This window comes from Copadichromis virginalis, linkage group LG15 (genome assembly GCF_057382275.1).
Source record: "Copadichromis virginalis isolate Kocher_CV1m ecotype Utaka linkage group LG15, C_Virginalis_male_GT1.1, whole genome shotgun sequence".
NCBI lineage: Eukaryota > Metazoa > Chordata > Actinopteri > Cichliformes > Cichlidae > Copadichromis > Copadichromis virginalis.
The window spans coordinates 32,489,143-32,504,885 of NC_140632.1; the positions used below are offsets into that span (position 1 = coordinate 32,489,143).

The following is a 15,743-nucleotide window of genomic DNA, read 5'->3' on the forward strand; positions in this document are numbered from 1 at the left end:
ATTAAATGATTGCATGCTTGAATGATGTACCAGCTGCTTTGTGTTTCAGGTGTGACACAGAGTGTAGAAAGTAATATCTTTCAAATGCAGTCTTAAATGTGCCACAAAGAGTGAGTCTCACTGGGAATTTGTTCCTTTTTATTTCATTTGATAACGCATCGTATATTATTCACATTTAATCAACATGGCAGGACAACACATGAATATGAATAATCTTATATATATGAACATTAATTTGTTCTGGAGAATCTATGAATAAGGATATAAACATCAGACAATGTTATAGAATAAAGGTGATCCCCTCGCTGTAGGGTTTCAGGTTTTTCTTTTATTTGTCAACTTGTGAACTTGTGTATTTATAGTATTTTTGATATAAGACACACATTTGTAATGTAGAATGGTATACAATAAAAGATCAAAATGTCACTTGTCAGGTTTTTTTTTTTAGTCTTTTCATCTTTTTTTTATTTTAACAGCTTTCTGTGGTTCTTCTTTAATATATCTCTCCAACACTGCAGCCATGATGTTCCTGTAATGTAACATCAGGGGTTTTTTGACGTTACATTACTGTTGTTTTACTTTCAGTGACTGAAATCTGCTGAGGCACCTCTGCCTCTAGTTTAAATGCCACATTTTCTCTGTCGCTGGAGTTGCTAGCTCAACCCTCACTGTCTGTGTCAGCTGTAAGCAGCAGCCTTTAGCTTAGCTGCATATGTTCAACACTTAACTGACACTCAGGTGTATGCAGTCAGGTGTTTCTTCAGCTATAGAAGTCCACCGCCAATGATAGGTGGAGTAGCCAGGTCTCTCATCTATAAATAATGTGACTGTGGGCTTGCATGGGTGACTCTAGTTTATCATAGGGATAAAAAAGCAGAAGCATGGTGGGCCCATAACCCAGAGGTCGATTGATGGAAACCATCCTCTGCTAGAATGGTAGAATCATTTCCTCTGGGATTAATGCAGTATTATAATTCTGGGGGGGAAATAGGTATTATTCAATTGCACATTTCCACCTATAGAGCACTAGAAAACAGGGCAATGGAGCCTATCCCGGCTACCTTTGGACTGTGGGAGGAAGCCGGGGTACCTGGACGGCACATGCAAACTCCCAAAGAACCACTGGCTAAAATCACATTATGCCACTTGAAATTTAATACTTAAACCTAACCAGCAAGTCAAGGTAAAATAAGGGGAGAGTAAAAACAAAACAAGCAGTATACCAAGTACATTACTGGTTCTGTCATTTTTGAGCCATGAATGAAATGAATTAGCAGCGTCTGTTTGCTTATAAATGTAGAAATTATAAATTTGCGTAGTTTAAATTTGACTCTGTCTGTGGCTGAGAGAGTTTTGGACGCATCAAAATTCATAGAATATTTCATCCTCTACTGTAGCCTATGGCAAGATGGCATTATAATTATGCCCCAGTATATGATCAGCTAGAAAATTACATTAATGTTTTGTTGTTACAGTATTTTCCCACCTCTAAGATGACACTTGTTCACCTGGTCCTTAAAAGCAACTTCTTGCAGCAATGCCAATAACTGACTGTCTTGGTATGAAAGCAAAGACAGATGTTTGGTGAAATCAGTGTTGTGTGACTTCTGGAACAGAAAAGCATTATGTTCCACTGTGATTTTGCTTCTTATGAATAAGACTACAAATAGCTCTTCAGTCATCTTTTTCCAAGCTTTACCAAGTAGTTGTTGTTGCCTACAGTTTGTTTGTTTTTTTAAATCACTTACAAGGCAAAATGTCTTGAGGTACTCCATCCACCAACTCAGCTTGATCAAGGACTCCATCTGCAAAATGCATCTGAAGGTGCCTCACACAGTCTGACCCCATACCAAGCACCGGCGCTGAACAATCACATATATAGCTTGTTAGACAGATGGTGGTAGTAAGAGCCCAGAGACAGACCCCTGCCTTCCTTAAAGATGGGGATTAGGAGATGAAGAGGCGGCTTTACGGGAATGAGCTTCAGTGGGAGTAGTGCTCACCCAACCCCCTCGATACAGCAGGGAGCCTCTATTTGGGCCCCGTTGTATTCAAATGCCACCAGAGGCATCAACACCCAGACAAATCAATCTAAGCTCGCCATTGTGCCACAGGTAGCCACTGCAGTATTGCCCTCAACAAGAAGTGTCACCATTCACAAATGTTCATCTTTTCAAACTGCTGCAACATCTCACTCTGTTTAATCTGTGAATCTCTGAGCTTTGGTAAATGGTAAAATGGCCTGTATTTGTATAGCGCTTTACTAGTCCCTAAGGACCCCAATGCGCTTTACACATTCAGTCATCCACCGATTCACACACACATTCACACACTGGTGATGGCAGCCACATTGTAGCCACCTGGGGCGCACTGACAGAGGCGAGGCTGCCGGACACTGGGTGCCCTCTAACCACCACCAGTAGGCAACGGGTGAAGTGTCTTGCCCAAGGACACAACGACCGAGACTGTCCTAGCCAGGGCTCGAACTGGCAACCTTCCCATTACAAGATGAACTGCCAACTCTTGAGCCACGATCGCAATTGGTATTGACATATCATTAAAATGCTGGTAAAAATCAACATGTATTCAACCCAGCTACGATAGCAGCAGGACAATGTGTCAAGTTACAAAAATCAAGAGGTGCACAACCGGCAGAAGTAGTCAATATGCCAACAGCTTTGTCCTTTGTCCTTTGCCAGGCAGTACGGGACAAAGTGCTAGTGGTAGCAAAGAGTGATGACACCTATTGTTCAGGAGAATACTGCCTAACTGCATCGCAACACGCGCAAAGGGACTAAAGCTACACTGGCACTTTGGGCAATTTCTCTGCCAGGATGAGAAATGATATAGCAAAGACGTATCATTCCTAAGATGCTGTTTTGAGTGTGCCAGGGAGAGTAGAGGAGTATAATCCCCACGTTTATGGTCTTTGTTTTTAACCTCCATAACCAGGCATTCCATCAGTTTGGGCTAAGCAAGTATTCTATAGAAGCATAGTGAATAAACAACATTTGCTGAATGTCATGTTCCTAGCATTTTATTTCGGTTTTCTACATTTTTTTAGAAAACAACACTATAATCACAATCTTGCTGTGTCTTAAACAGTGGAGGTGAGGTCATGTCCTCCCAGTGTCTGGCCTGTACTGTAAGCTGTACTGGCAGCAGATTAGACATACACTATCTGATTTAATCCAGTGTCAGGGGAGGTATACTTCCCCACAGCTCAGCACCAGGAACGTCTGAGCTTCTGTTGCTACTGAGGATGACACTTTCCTTATGCTACCAGTTGTCTCAGAATTACAGAGATGCTGTACTCAGTATCTCTGAGCAGACTATCAGGGGAAGTGGGAAAACAAGACACAGCTGAACTAAATCTCATAATGTGACAAGGGGTAGTGAAACTAAAAGCAAGGTACAAGCATAGTTTTATTGTATTCGTTTATGCTGCAGCTTTGTGCTCCATCTCCATCTCAATTTCCCACTTCTCAGATTTATCTTATGTCATCTCAGCGTACAGTAAAGGGCCTGTTTCATTTCCATTAGGGCTTCTTACTGTTTGTTTGAGCACACAGAGAATAATGCCAGGTTCCTTCAAAAGCTACTGTCACCAATAGAGATGGAGTGTTTTTCTCTTTTGCAGGGGAAACACTCATTGTGATGCTATGCCATGTCCTCATTAACATGCATGACATGCAGGAATTCACTGGAGGACATTTGAATAAATTATAGGAAAGTAAGAGCAAGTGCAGGGTGAGGGCAGAAGGAGAGAGAGCCGGTGTACTATTGTTAGTTTATGAAAGGATATTTGGCAGGTTTCCTAAAGGTGCCATGTGAATTGTCCGTGTGTGTATGATTTGTCACTGCTTGTAATTTTCTGCCCTGTAATGTATGATCTATCCACTTCTGATGCAAAGCAGGGCTGTTACCCTAAAATGGGCCCAGTCTGTTGCACTGATTAATTTGTTTCTTTGTGTTAAGTTGTACACTTACCATGACTTTCAGCTGCTAGCAGCACCAGTGAGAAGGAAGCTCTCTTCCCTCCCCTACTGTTCTCCCTTTAACAGCTAGTTACCAATAGTAACAGTCTCTCTTTATCTCATTTCTTCTGTGCTAGTTCTATATACCTTCAGTATCTATTCCCTCCCTCCATCCATCCTTTGTTGCTCCTTTTACACATTCCTTCATTAAGTGGCTGTGCTGGTTGTAACAGTGGAGTAATCACATATGGTGCAGGGCACACATAAAGATGTGCTCCTGCAGGCAGCAGCTGCTGATACTAGCTGAAAATAGATTCCTAGTTCACTCAGCACTTTTCCTCCAGCAACTTTGCTGTTAATGCAGCAGGCCGGCCACTCAGCCTCACTTAGGCTGCCACTATCACAGCAGATGTGCAGAGTGTAAAGGTGCAGGACACAAGAGGCAGATTGTTCCAACAAAAAACTGGCCTTTTATTTGGCCAAAAGTGAAATCAATCCTGCCACATCCAGAGCAGACAGCAAGCACAAAAGTGGACACCAACATTTTAACAATACATCTATATAGCACTTTATTTTACTTTTTGAGGTTTGAGTAGGGTTCATGGTTTGTTTTTGTTGCCTTGAAGTTTTTACAAGTGTAATTATCTCACTGCAATGGCAGATAAGTTCTTATCCTACAGAATTGTGACTTTATGATAATAAATCTGTAAAGTAGCCTTATAATGCAGAAATTAACATACTGTCATCAAGATGATTTAAGATGCAACAAGAACGGAAGCAGTGTAAAAGACACACAGTCTGTCATTATTGAAGTTCATTATTGGATAAATACAGAAGTATGTTGTTTATTAATTGTGCTGTGCTTATTAGCAGATAGTCTAGTCAAAGCCCCTCCCTCCACCCCAATCTGTCACAGTTGAACGCACTCACACTTACTCTAGCAGAGGCACACTCACCATCACAGATACAGCATCAGCAGTTTGCTTTTAACAATGACTGATGTCAGTGATTGTGCTCAGAAGTCTGTTGAGCAGGAACCCACTTTAAGGCGCATTGCAGCAGAGGCATCTGGAGACTGGATAAACAGGGATAGCTTCCAGACGCAGTTGCATTGTACCCTGCAGGTACAGGATATATTCTTAAACTAAGGGTATATCCTGACTAATGTGTTCTTGTTTCTTAAAACTATTAAAACTATTACTACATCTACACCAACTATTTACATTAATCCAGTGTTGAGGACCCTTGAAAGTTCTGTGACAACTCTGGGACTGTGCTGAAGTTTTGATAAGCAGACACCTTTTTTTTGAAAAGGATAAACCATCATCCATTACCTGTCTTAGAAGTCACCAGATAAACTAAAATATTATAGAATTCACACATCTTTTGTATATGTATCTTTCTTTTGATTGTACTTGTGCTTGTTCTCAGTACAGGCTTCCTCAGGTGGATGGAAAATACTCCAGGTGCTGCTTTAATGTGTTACTATACTGACTTTGTGACAGCTGGTCATGTATCTTTAAGAGCTGCAGAGCCGCCAAGTTAAATGATTGGTCCTAATTTTTACCATTGGGGCAGTGTTTTTTTTCTGCAAACTGTGATAATGTGCACATTTAAAAAAAAAAAAACAACTTTAAAAATAAATTATTGGTGTAACCTAAGTAATGGGTATTCATATTCTAAACACTTATATCTATCGATCATAAACAAGACTATTTGTAATCATGTCACAGCAACAGAGAAACTCAGTTAAACTAATTATGCAAGTCAAACTTGCAAAAGGCAGCTGAAAATTCTGGAGAAGAATGTTGAGCTTTTACAGTGTGAAGTCATTTAGTCGTAAGAGAGACTTGTTTTAATTAAGGAAGAGTGATCCATGAAAGATGAAATGTTATTGTTATAATAGTCAAAATGTAACTTCCATAAAATCCCAAATAAGGATTATCTTTTGGAAACCTGTAATAAACTTTAATTGAAAACATACACTGCATTAATATATTTAGTGATGAAATAAACATTTTACACTGTATTTCATTTCATTACAATCTTTTTTTAAATATAAAATTTAGTTATCAATCGCAAACCAGTAACAAGCAGTGCAGTATCTGGCTGCTCCAGTCTGCATGCTAAAGTATACTTGGGCAAGGTACTGAACCCCGAGTTGCTCCCCAATGGTTTTATCAGAGTATAAATGTAGATAGAAAGCAAATAGGTGTAGAAAAAAGCGCTTGTATAAATTGGTATGAATGGATTAATTGGGCATGTGGTCTGGTTAATGTGGTCTCAAGTAGAGTAGAGAAGTAGGAGTATAAGAACCCATACATTTACCATAAACACAATGCAAAAATGACAAATGGCACCAAAATACAACAGGAAGCAAGAAGCAATAATGAAACAGGAGAACGCAGACGCAAAACTAATCTTAGCATAGAGGAATGACGTAGAAGGAAACGTCAGGAACACTGAGTAAATAAAATAAACACACTGAGACTAAATAAACAAAATTGAAAACACGGAGGGAATACACCAACTTGACCATCTAAGTAATAAGCACAGAAAAGAATCAAACATACAATACTAAGTCCAGCAAAACATTTGATTTTTTTATTTAGTATGGTTTCTATATTTTCTACAGGTTTGATTACATTTGATTACAAGTTTGTATAGCCCACTAATAAAAAAAATACATACTTGTGCTGTAATTCATGAGGTAGACTTACCTTTTCCAGTCTATATGCTAAAGTGTCCTTAGTTAAGAACCTGAAACCTAAAATAGTTACTGATTTATCACTGATGTGTGCCAAAGATATCACTAATTTTAATTTAAACTATGTGGATGTGAGCAGTGGAAAATTCTAGAAAACTCTAGGAAGTTCTTAAATTGTAAATATGTTGGTCTGTAGTATAACAAGAAATAATCCAAAGCAAGAGTAAGACTCTCTCTGACATTTGTTCTGCTAGCTCGTACTTGTTGGACTGATAAAAACCCCGATACATGGCAGTTTGTATCTTCTTCATTCCATACAACAAATGAGCTCAAGATATATGTACATGTACATACTACACTGCTCCTACTTGGACTTCTTTCTGCAGAGTAGCTAACTGAGTAATGGACATAATGAACAACTAAAGTTAAATATTTTTGTTTTATGTGTCTTTTTTCTTTTAGTCTGAAATACACTCAGTTGAGTGGCATTATTTGCTGGTATATTATATTTATTGTATTATATTATCTATCTATCTAGTTTATATTACAAGTACATTGTCAATTTGATATTCTTACAGTTGTTTGAACTACTTTTTATGAACAGCTTTAGTTGCTTTAGGTTCTTAGGTGATGTAAAGTGCTCTGAAAATGTAAAGTGGATCCACTGAAACACTGAAGCTTACTGTCCCACAGCCTGATAAAAGAGACATGGAAATCACCTCGGTTTGTCGCACATCAAAGTGAAATGAATGTGACTGATTAGGAGGGTTAGGTATTGCTGTATTGTTGTTGCCAGGAGTATGAAAGAGGTAAGTAGAATTCAGTAGAACACAGCATTAATATACCACATTTAGTGCACTTTGTGGTTTTGGTAAAGTGCAACAACGTATTTTTATACTGTTATTTTTTTTTAAAGAATCATAGAAAATTTGGTTCTTTCAGCTGATTTTAAATCCAAATTCTGAACATGACCGGCTCCGGACAGTTTTAGTTTTTATTTTCTTCTTCATTCATTTGCAGACTATGTGCTGTTTTAGGGTTTGAGAGTAAAGACTAAATATAAAGTTCCAAATTAGTACAAATTTGATGTGAGGTCAGCAAGTACAGTAGTCATTTTTTTGGATCATAACGAACAATAAAATTATTATAAATTTGTTCGCCGCCAACAGAAGAAAAAAGAAAACAAAGAATAAAAATCCATGGGGATCTACCCTTGTAAGAAGTGAACCACATTTGTAGTGCAGAAAACCCAGGGTGAAGTTACCTGGGTAAGCCAAAATCCGGAGGGTTGGTGGTTCAAACCTTGGCTGCTCCACTCTACTAATAAATATCCTTAGATGCTGGATACTGACTCCAAGTTGCTCTCTGATGCTTCCATCGGAGTGTGAATGTGTGTGAATATTAGAAAGCATTTAAGCTAAAAAAAGAAAAAAAAAGGTTCTTGTGTTAAAGGTGTGAATGAGGTGTCTTGTATAAAGCCCTTTGAATGCTAGGAAGAGTAGAAAAGTGCCATATAAAAACCAGTCCAGTGTAAAGTGTTAAGCCACTGGTAGTCAAAGCAGTTTCCCCAACAGTCCTTATAAAAAACAGATTGTTGCTGCTGCTCTCTGGGGTGTCTGACAGTGACTGCAGCACCTTTGGAAGCTACTGCTATTCGAGCACACCGAATACCATGGGTAATTTAGCTTCTTGCTTCCCCCAGCAAAGACAGCTAAACAACTAAACACTGGGCTTATTAAACCCATATTATGTTACTCATGCTTTTCATCTACAAGCATCTGCTAAAGACTTTACATTAATGGACACTCAAAAGTAGCTTCTATCACATTCCCTTCACTGTGTTTGTCACCAGTGAAGTAACCTAACCTGCATGTACCTAACCTAACCTGGGATAAAACTGCAGGAATTGGTTGGTAGAGCCAGAGTAAAGAGCTGAACACAACCTAGTGTGAATCTAATGCTGATCTCCATAAAGTATACAAACATGGAATGGAAAGCTTCCCTCTATTAGCCAATGCCACATAGTGACAATGGGAATAGGCGGAAATCATACAAAATGTGAAAGGAAAAGTGTTTTTATGTATTATTATCCAAAAAGTATTAATTTATTATCAATATTGAAACTTTCGCTATGATCTACTGTTCAGTTTGTGAAGATCATTGCTAATTATTTTAAAAATTACTATCATATAGCTTTGAAGTACAGCTATCTCTTTGTTTTATAGTTCTCATGTCAAGGGTAAAAATAGGTAACTAAACATAAACCACTGCATGTGTTTATACATCTCAATGCAAATAAGAATTTTGCAAATACAGCAGTAGCAGGACTGTAGGCAAAGCCAACTCTGTATGACTGTGGAGCAGACGTGTTGATGCTGGAATGTCCCACAGATTGGTATTATGAGCACAAAGATGGACACAACGTACCTACGTCCAGTATAGCACCAGATCTTCTTTTACTTCTGTATAGAATGCTCAGTGCTGGCCCAATAAAAAGATTAACCAGTACTTTGCAGTGTTTTTGTATGTCATTGGAGCTGTCAGTTTGTCTCACCACACTCCAAGTGCTCTGAACAATAGCTGCGCTGATAGTAATGCTGGCAATTTCCCTGTTTTTTGCAGGTCACTGCCAGAGGATTCGCCCCATTGTTGCAGTTTGCCTACACTGCTAAGCTGTTACTCAGCAGAGAAAACATTCAGGAGGTCATCCGCTGTGCTGAATTCCTGCGCATGCACAACCTCGAGGACTCATGCTTTCGCTTCCTGGAAGCTCAGCTGCGCAGTGAGGAGGACGGCTTGCTGCTTTGCCACAAGGTGGCAGGAGAAGCAAATAACTTGGAGGATGAGAACATGCAATCAGAAGCAGAAAGGCCCACCTCCCCCATGGCCCGACATTGTGCAGATGCCCTTACTTCGTGTCGAGACCCCGACAACGATCGGCTAACGATGGCTATGCCTGGTAACTTCACAGATAGCCGGCCAGATTTCGATCGCCATGGAGCATCGGATCTGCCGCGATGCCCCAAATACCGGAAATACCAGTGGGCTTGCAACAAGCACAATAATGACTCCTCCTCACATACCAGTACCTCAGGTTTTCCAAGCACATTAAAGGAGACCACCATTAGTGGGGCAGTGGCAAATCAGGGCACACTGCCTTTGGCACAGATCAAAGTGGAACCACAGGCAGAGGAAGAGGCCATTCCTTTGTGCCTGTCAGGGGATGAGCAGGACGCCAGGGATACGGATGTCATAATAGCCATGGAGATGGATAACCCTATATCTGTAGAAAGAACCAAGAGACCCAAGTCCCCTTCCTGCCTGCGAGCCTTCTTCAAGAAAGGAGTTGACATCTCCAGTCTGCCCAACACGTCACAGCAGCTATTCGCCAACAGACTTATCTGCCCACAGGACAAAGGAAACTCTCAGGGAGATCATACAAAAGACTTAGGCCCTTTCACTGGGGAGGTGGCTCTATCTGTTGCATCCCCAAAAGAGGTGGATGGTTTTCCTGCTAGTTTGTCCCACAAATCAACTTCCTGCGATGGGGTTTGCAAACAGGAAGTTGAAATCGACCGCCGCAGTGTCATATTTTCCTCAGGGGCTTGCAATCGCCTGGGAAACCCAGCGCATTCCTACCCTGTTGGGAACTCTTTGGAGATTGAGCTCTCTGAGCACATGACAAAGGGGCTGTGGGCTGGAGCTAGCCATTCCCTACCCACCTCCCAGTCCTATTGTCCCAGCACCACTTCTTCTGAGCCCCAAGTCCTGTGCCGCCCTAGGCCCAACACCAGCTGCCCAGTGCCAATCAAAGTATGCCCGCGCTCACCGCCTTGTGAGACTCGCACCAGAACTTCCAGCTCCTGCTCCTCATACTCCTACGCAGAGGATGGCAGCGGAGGGTCTCCCTGCAGCCTGCCCCAGTTTGAGTTTTCTTCTTCGCCATGCTCTAATGTGGCTCGCTGTCTCAATGTGGACCAGCAGGAGCAAAGTGTAGGAGGGGAGGTTGTTTTTAACCAGGTGAGGCCCAAGATCAAATGTGAGCAGTCCTATGGCACCAACTCTAGTGACGAGTCGGGCTCCTTTTCAGAGGGAGACAGCGAGTCCTGCCACGTGCAGGAGCAAGGATCAGAGGTGAGTATAAAACATTGTTTTTCACATCTAACACAGAGTGTAACTATTATACTCAAGTCCACCAACACTAATTATATTGCATTTACCTGCTCTCCATTAGCGGTCATTAAATCATTGTGTAGTAAAAGGAATGTTGCAAGCAAGATTTACAGCAGCACAAACTGTCACGGTAGTGGGTCTGTGACCCAGTGTTTTGTGTGTTTTAGTTGTATTTTTTGATTATTGTTATTCACGGATTTTGGTTCTGCTTGTGTTATATTTCTGTTCCTTTGCCTTTCTCGTGTTCCTCGTCTTGTCACTCTTGTCTCCATGTTCCTTCTGTCTTCCCAGTCAGTCGTGTCTCTGTCTCAGTGTCTAGTCTGCATCTTTGTCCTTGTCTTGTGTTTCCTATTTTACTTTGAAATTCTGTGCCCTATGTCAGTGTATCTAGTTTTGCTTCCCCTTGTCTCGTTATGTCTGATTAGTCTCAGCTGTGTTTCCCTTCTGTTTCCCATTCCCTCTTTACTCCCTTGTATATTTAAGCCTTGTGTTTTCCCTTGCCCTTTGTTGCATTGTACCTTCACCATGCTGTGTTTTTCCTCCGTGCTTCTGGTTCTCTGTTTCCCAGTTTTCTAGTTTGAGCTTCTTGTTTTGAGTTCCTAGTTTAGTTTTCTTGTATTTTATGTTCGAATGTTCTCCAGCAATAAAGCTGCCGCCTTTAGTTAATCATTCGGTCTCTGACCTAGACGTGCTTTGATATTATAGATGCATTTTATGCATTTTCAGAGATGTGTGTCATGAGTCTAACATTTAGAGCTGTCATTGGAGTGACATCTTTTATAAGTCATTTTTGGACATCCAATTTTGGTCCACTGAAGAGGTTGTTTTGTAACACCAGGCAAGGTCTTTTTTTCGTTCAACATCTCTTGAAGGTCTAGTGTTGTCGTCTGTACGAATCAGAATCAGAATCAGAATCAGAAAGGGGTTTATTGCCAAATGTTGAGCAGGTTTACAACATTAGGAAATTGCTGCGGTGCTTCAGTGCAAACATGGTGTCATAAATAGCACTTAAATAGACATGAAAAAAAATAAAAGTAGGGATAAGAATTAAAAGTGCTACGTAGAAAGATATGTGCATGAGATATACATGGGATATATACATGAGAATAAGAATTAAGAGTGCTACGTTGAAAGATATATACATGAGTGCAGGTGGTGATCAGTGCCAAACATGGAATGATGCAGTGACACAGCGTAGGGTCATGTGTTAGTGGTGGGAACAGTCATATGGTTATTGTTCATGTGTCCAACAGCAGAGGGGAAGAAACTGTTCTTATGGCGAGAGGTTCTGGTGCGAATGGACCGGAGCCTCCTGCCTGAGGGGAGCAGGTCAAACAGACTGTGTCCAGGGTGAGAAGGGTCAGCTGAGATCTGAGCTGCACGCCGCAATGTCCTGGAGGTGTACAGGTCCTGCAAAGATGGGAGTCTGCAGCCAATCACCTTCTCAGCAGAGCGCACAACACGCTGCAGTCTCTGTTTGTCCCTGATAGTGGCTCCAGCGTACCACACGGTGATGGAGGAGGTGAGGATGGACTCGATGATTGCAGTGTAGAACTGCATCATCGTCCGTGTTGGCAGGTTGAATTTCTTCAGCTGCCTCAGGAAGTACATCCTCTGCTGGGCTTTCTTGATGACGGAGGTGATGGTGGGCTCCCACTTCAGGTCCTGGGTGATGGTGGTACCCAGGAAGCGGAATGAGTCCACAGAGGTGATGGGGGTGTCAGTCAGGATGATGGGGGGGAGTGGGGCTGTGTGCTTCCTGAAGTCCACAATAATCTCCACTGTCTTCTGGGCATTCAGCACCAGGTTGTTGTGGCTGCACCAGGACACCAGACGTTCAACCTCCCTCCTGTAGGCAGACTCATCCCCGTCAGAGATGAGCCCAATAACGGTGGTGTCATCTGCGAACTTGATTAGCTTGACAGACTGGTGGGTGGAGGTGCAGCAGTTGGTGTACAGGGAGAAGAGCAGAGGAGAAAGAACACAGCCCTGAGGGGAGCCGGTGCTGATGGTCCGGGAGTCCGAGACATTCTTTCCCAGCCTCACATGCTGCTTCCTGTCCGTCAGGAAGTCAGTGATCCACCGGCAGATGGGATCAGGCACATTCATCTGGGAAAGCTTGTCTCGGAGATGGTCTGGAAGGATGGTGTTGAAGGCAGAGCTGAAGTCCACAAACAGGATCCTGGCGTAGGTTCCTGGGGAGTCCAGATGCTGCAGGATGAAGTGTAGGGCCATGTTGATGGCGTCGTCTACAGACCTGTTGGCTCTATATGCAAACTGCAGGGGGTCCAGGAGGGGGGCCGTGAGGGTCCTGAGATGGGAGAGAACTAGGCGCTCAAAAGACTTCATGACCACAGATGTCAGAGCCACGGGTCTGTAGTCATTTAGTCCAGTGATCCTAGGTTTCTTGGGGACAGGGATTATGGTGGAGGACTTGAAGCAGGCAGGCACATGACATGCCTGCAGTGAGGAGTTGAAAATGCCAGAAAACACTGGGGCCAGCTCGTTTGCACAGTGTCTGAGGGTGGCAGGAGACACGCCGTCTGGGCCGGGAGCTTTCCGAGCATTCAGGTTCTTAAACTGCTTCCTCACATCTGCTTCATGAATATGAAGAGTTGTGGTGGGAGGAGGTGGTGTGAAATCCTCTTTTGTGTGGGGTGAGGAGGGGGGTGTTGTAGGTGAACAGTTTGAAGGTGGTGATGGCTCTATGGAGGGGGGAGAGGTGGGGGAATTAGTGTCCAAAGTGCCTCTATTGTACGACCTCTGTGTACAGGCTAAAGTGTGGCTGTGGACGTCTTTTCAAAGTCAAACAGACTCATTCTAGACGTCATTTTTGTACTGCTTCTATAGGCTCTGTAGTGCCATGTTTCCAGAGGGTGGAGGGCATGTTTTCTGTAAAGAAACAGTTATGTGTAAAGGTGTGATCAGCGGACATCTCCAAGATACGGCAGGCACCTGAGCTAAAAACAAAAGTGAGCAGTTCCACAGTGGGTTTCAAATAGAAATCTCCTCAGCCTCTCACAGGCAGCTTGAAAAATGTGTGTATCAACAAGACTGTTGAGCAGATAGTCCAGTTCATACTGGACTATTAATTAAAATAAACCAGTTAAAGACAAACAGGAAAATGTAAAATAACAACAACAAAGAAACATGGGTACTGAATAATTTAGCAGGCTAACACATAATAAATTGTGTTTGTTTATAAATAATCCATATTCATATGTATCATGTTGATAACAACATTGTTAATATTTGTAAATTAAAAAATATTATATTTACTAATCATGTAAATTCCCTGCATCTATCATGGATGTCCAGATGATGTCCAAAAAAATGGCCTGGTATAAAGTTCAAATGGTTAACGTTATACTGACGTCAAAGTTGGGCCATGGTTGGACGTCCAAATTGTGGACCTGGTTTGGATGTTGTACAGATGTCCAGAATTGGTCGTAGTCCAACAGAACCAATATATAGACAAGTCCGCACATCTAGCCGACGTCCAATGTCTAGTGAGTAACCACCAGTGGTACTAACACTGAGGCAGATTTGAGGGAGTCCATATTCAAAACTAAAGATATTTTGTTTTGCATCTGCTATTAACAAGCACAAGAGCTTCTAAAAGTGCCTGAAAAGCCTTCAGTTGATCCAAAATGCTAGAGTGAGGGTACTGACAGGGACTTGAAAGAGAGAGCTTGTTTCTCCCATACTCTCTGCATTTGCTCCCTGTTTAATCCAGATGAAATTTAAAAGTGCTTGCTCTCAGGGAGGTCTTCCCATTGTTAGGGATTTCTCTGTATTAATGTCTTTACCTATAAGGGGCCTTGAGCCAGTTGCTATTGTGCATCCCCAAAGGCTAAAACTGAATTGTTATTTTGTTGTAGTTTCATTTACGTAAGGACAGAATAGTTTTTTTATAGATCTGTCTGATCTGTAATTTTACCCACTTATATGATATGGTACTGATATGATAACGATAGCGGACAGTAAAGGTTTAGTGAGAGACCCTCACCTGGCCCCCTTTGGCCACACTTCTACCAAGCTTTGCATATTGCAAAGTAATTTCAACCACTACTTTACAATGTCCTGTGTCAGTAAATTTTTAATTGTCTGGGGTTGCAGTGAGTTGGAAGTGAGTAGGTGTGACATTCATGATGGAGCCGTAACACAGCTCAACAGTGCTGACAAGCATAACAGCAAATCCTCTAATCACCCCACCCCATCCCTTCACATCCTCCTCCCTCAGTCTACCAGACTCCTAAATGTAGACAACTGTTGTTTACCCGGTAAAGATCATTCATAGACTCTTTAATTCTCAGAAAAAGTCCAGTCTTGGTGTAATAACATGGAGGAGATTTCCCATCTGAGAGAAAGATAATAAAATCAGTTCTCAGAGAAAAACTTTATGGCCTAAAAATGCTGTTTTTTACAAGCAAAATTTCGATTTTCGCTTTGAATCTTAGATCCACGGTGTGGTCAGGGCCTTTTCCATGTTCTCCTCGTGTTAGCGTGGCTCTGGGTACAGTCCAAAGCCATGCATGTTACGAGTTGGGTTAATTGGTAATTCCAAATTGCTGTTTGGTGTGAATTTGAGTGCAAATGATTGTCTGTCTGTGTTAGGTGAAAACATTGCATCTCCAAAGTGTCTCTTTCTAAATATTCTGTTGTATTGTATTGTATTTTTTTTTTTTTTTTTTTACCTTTGATTAGTAGCTGTTAATAGCACTAAATTGTATATATCTCAAATAAGCTGTGACACACTCCCCAGACAGCTGGATTGTACAGTCTTTTTGCTCCAGTGTTTGAACTTATGACCTTTTGGCTCCAGGAGGCTCCAAAAGAGCACATGTCTTATGATATGACATTCACTGATATTTGCTTGAAGTGTA

General features: G+C 41.7%; 1 protein-coding gene across 3 annotated transcripts in view; it reads left to right on the forward strand.

Annotated features, from left to right (window-relative positions):
- Positions 1-15,743, forward strand: part of bach2b (BACH transcriptional regulator 2b) — a 96,160-nt gene that overhangs the window by 62,537 nt on the left and 17,880 nt on the right. For all 3 annotated transcript variants that reach the window (XM_085432930.1, XM_085432927.1, XM_085432929.1), the window contains one exon: positions 9,307-10,818. In XM_085432930.1, the coding sequence (XP_085289056.1) occupies positions 9,307-10,818 (1,512 nt within the window). The remainder of the gene's footprint in view (positions 1-9,306; positions 10,819-15,743) is intronic.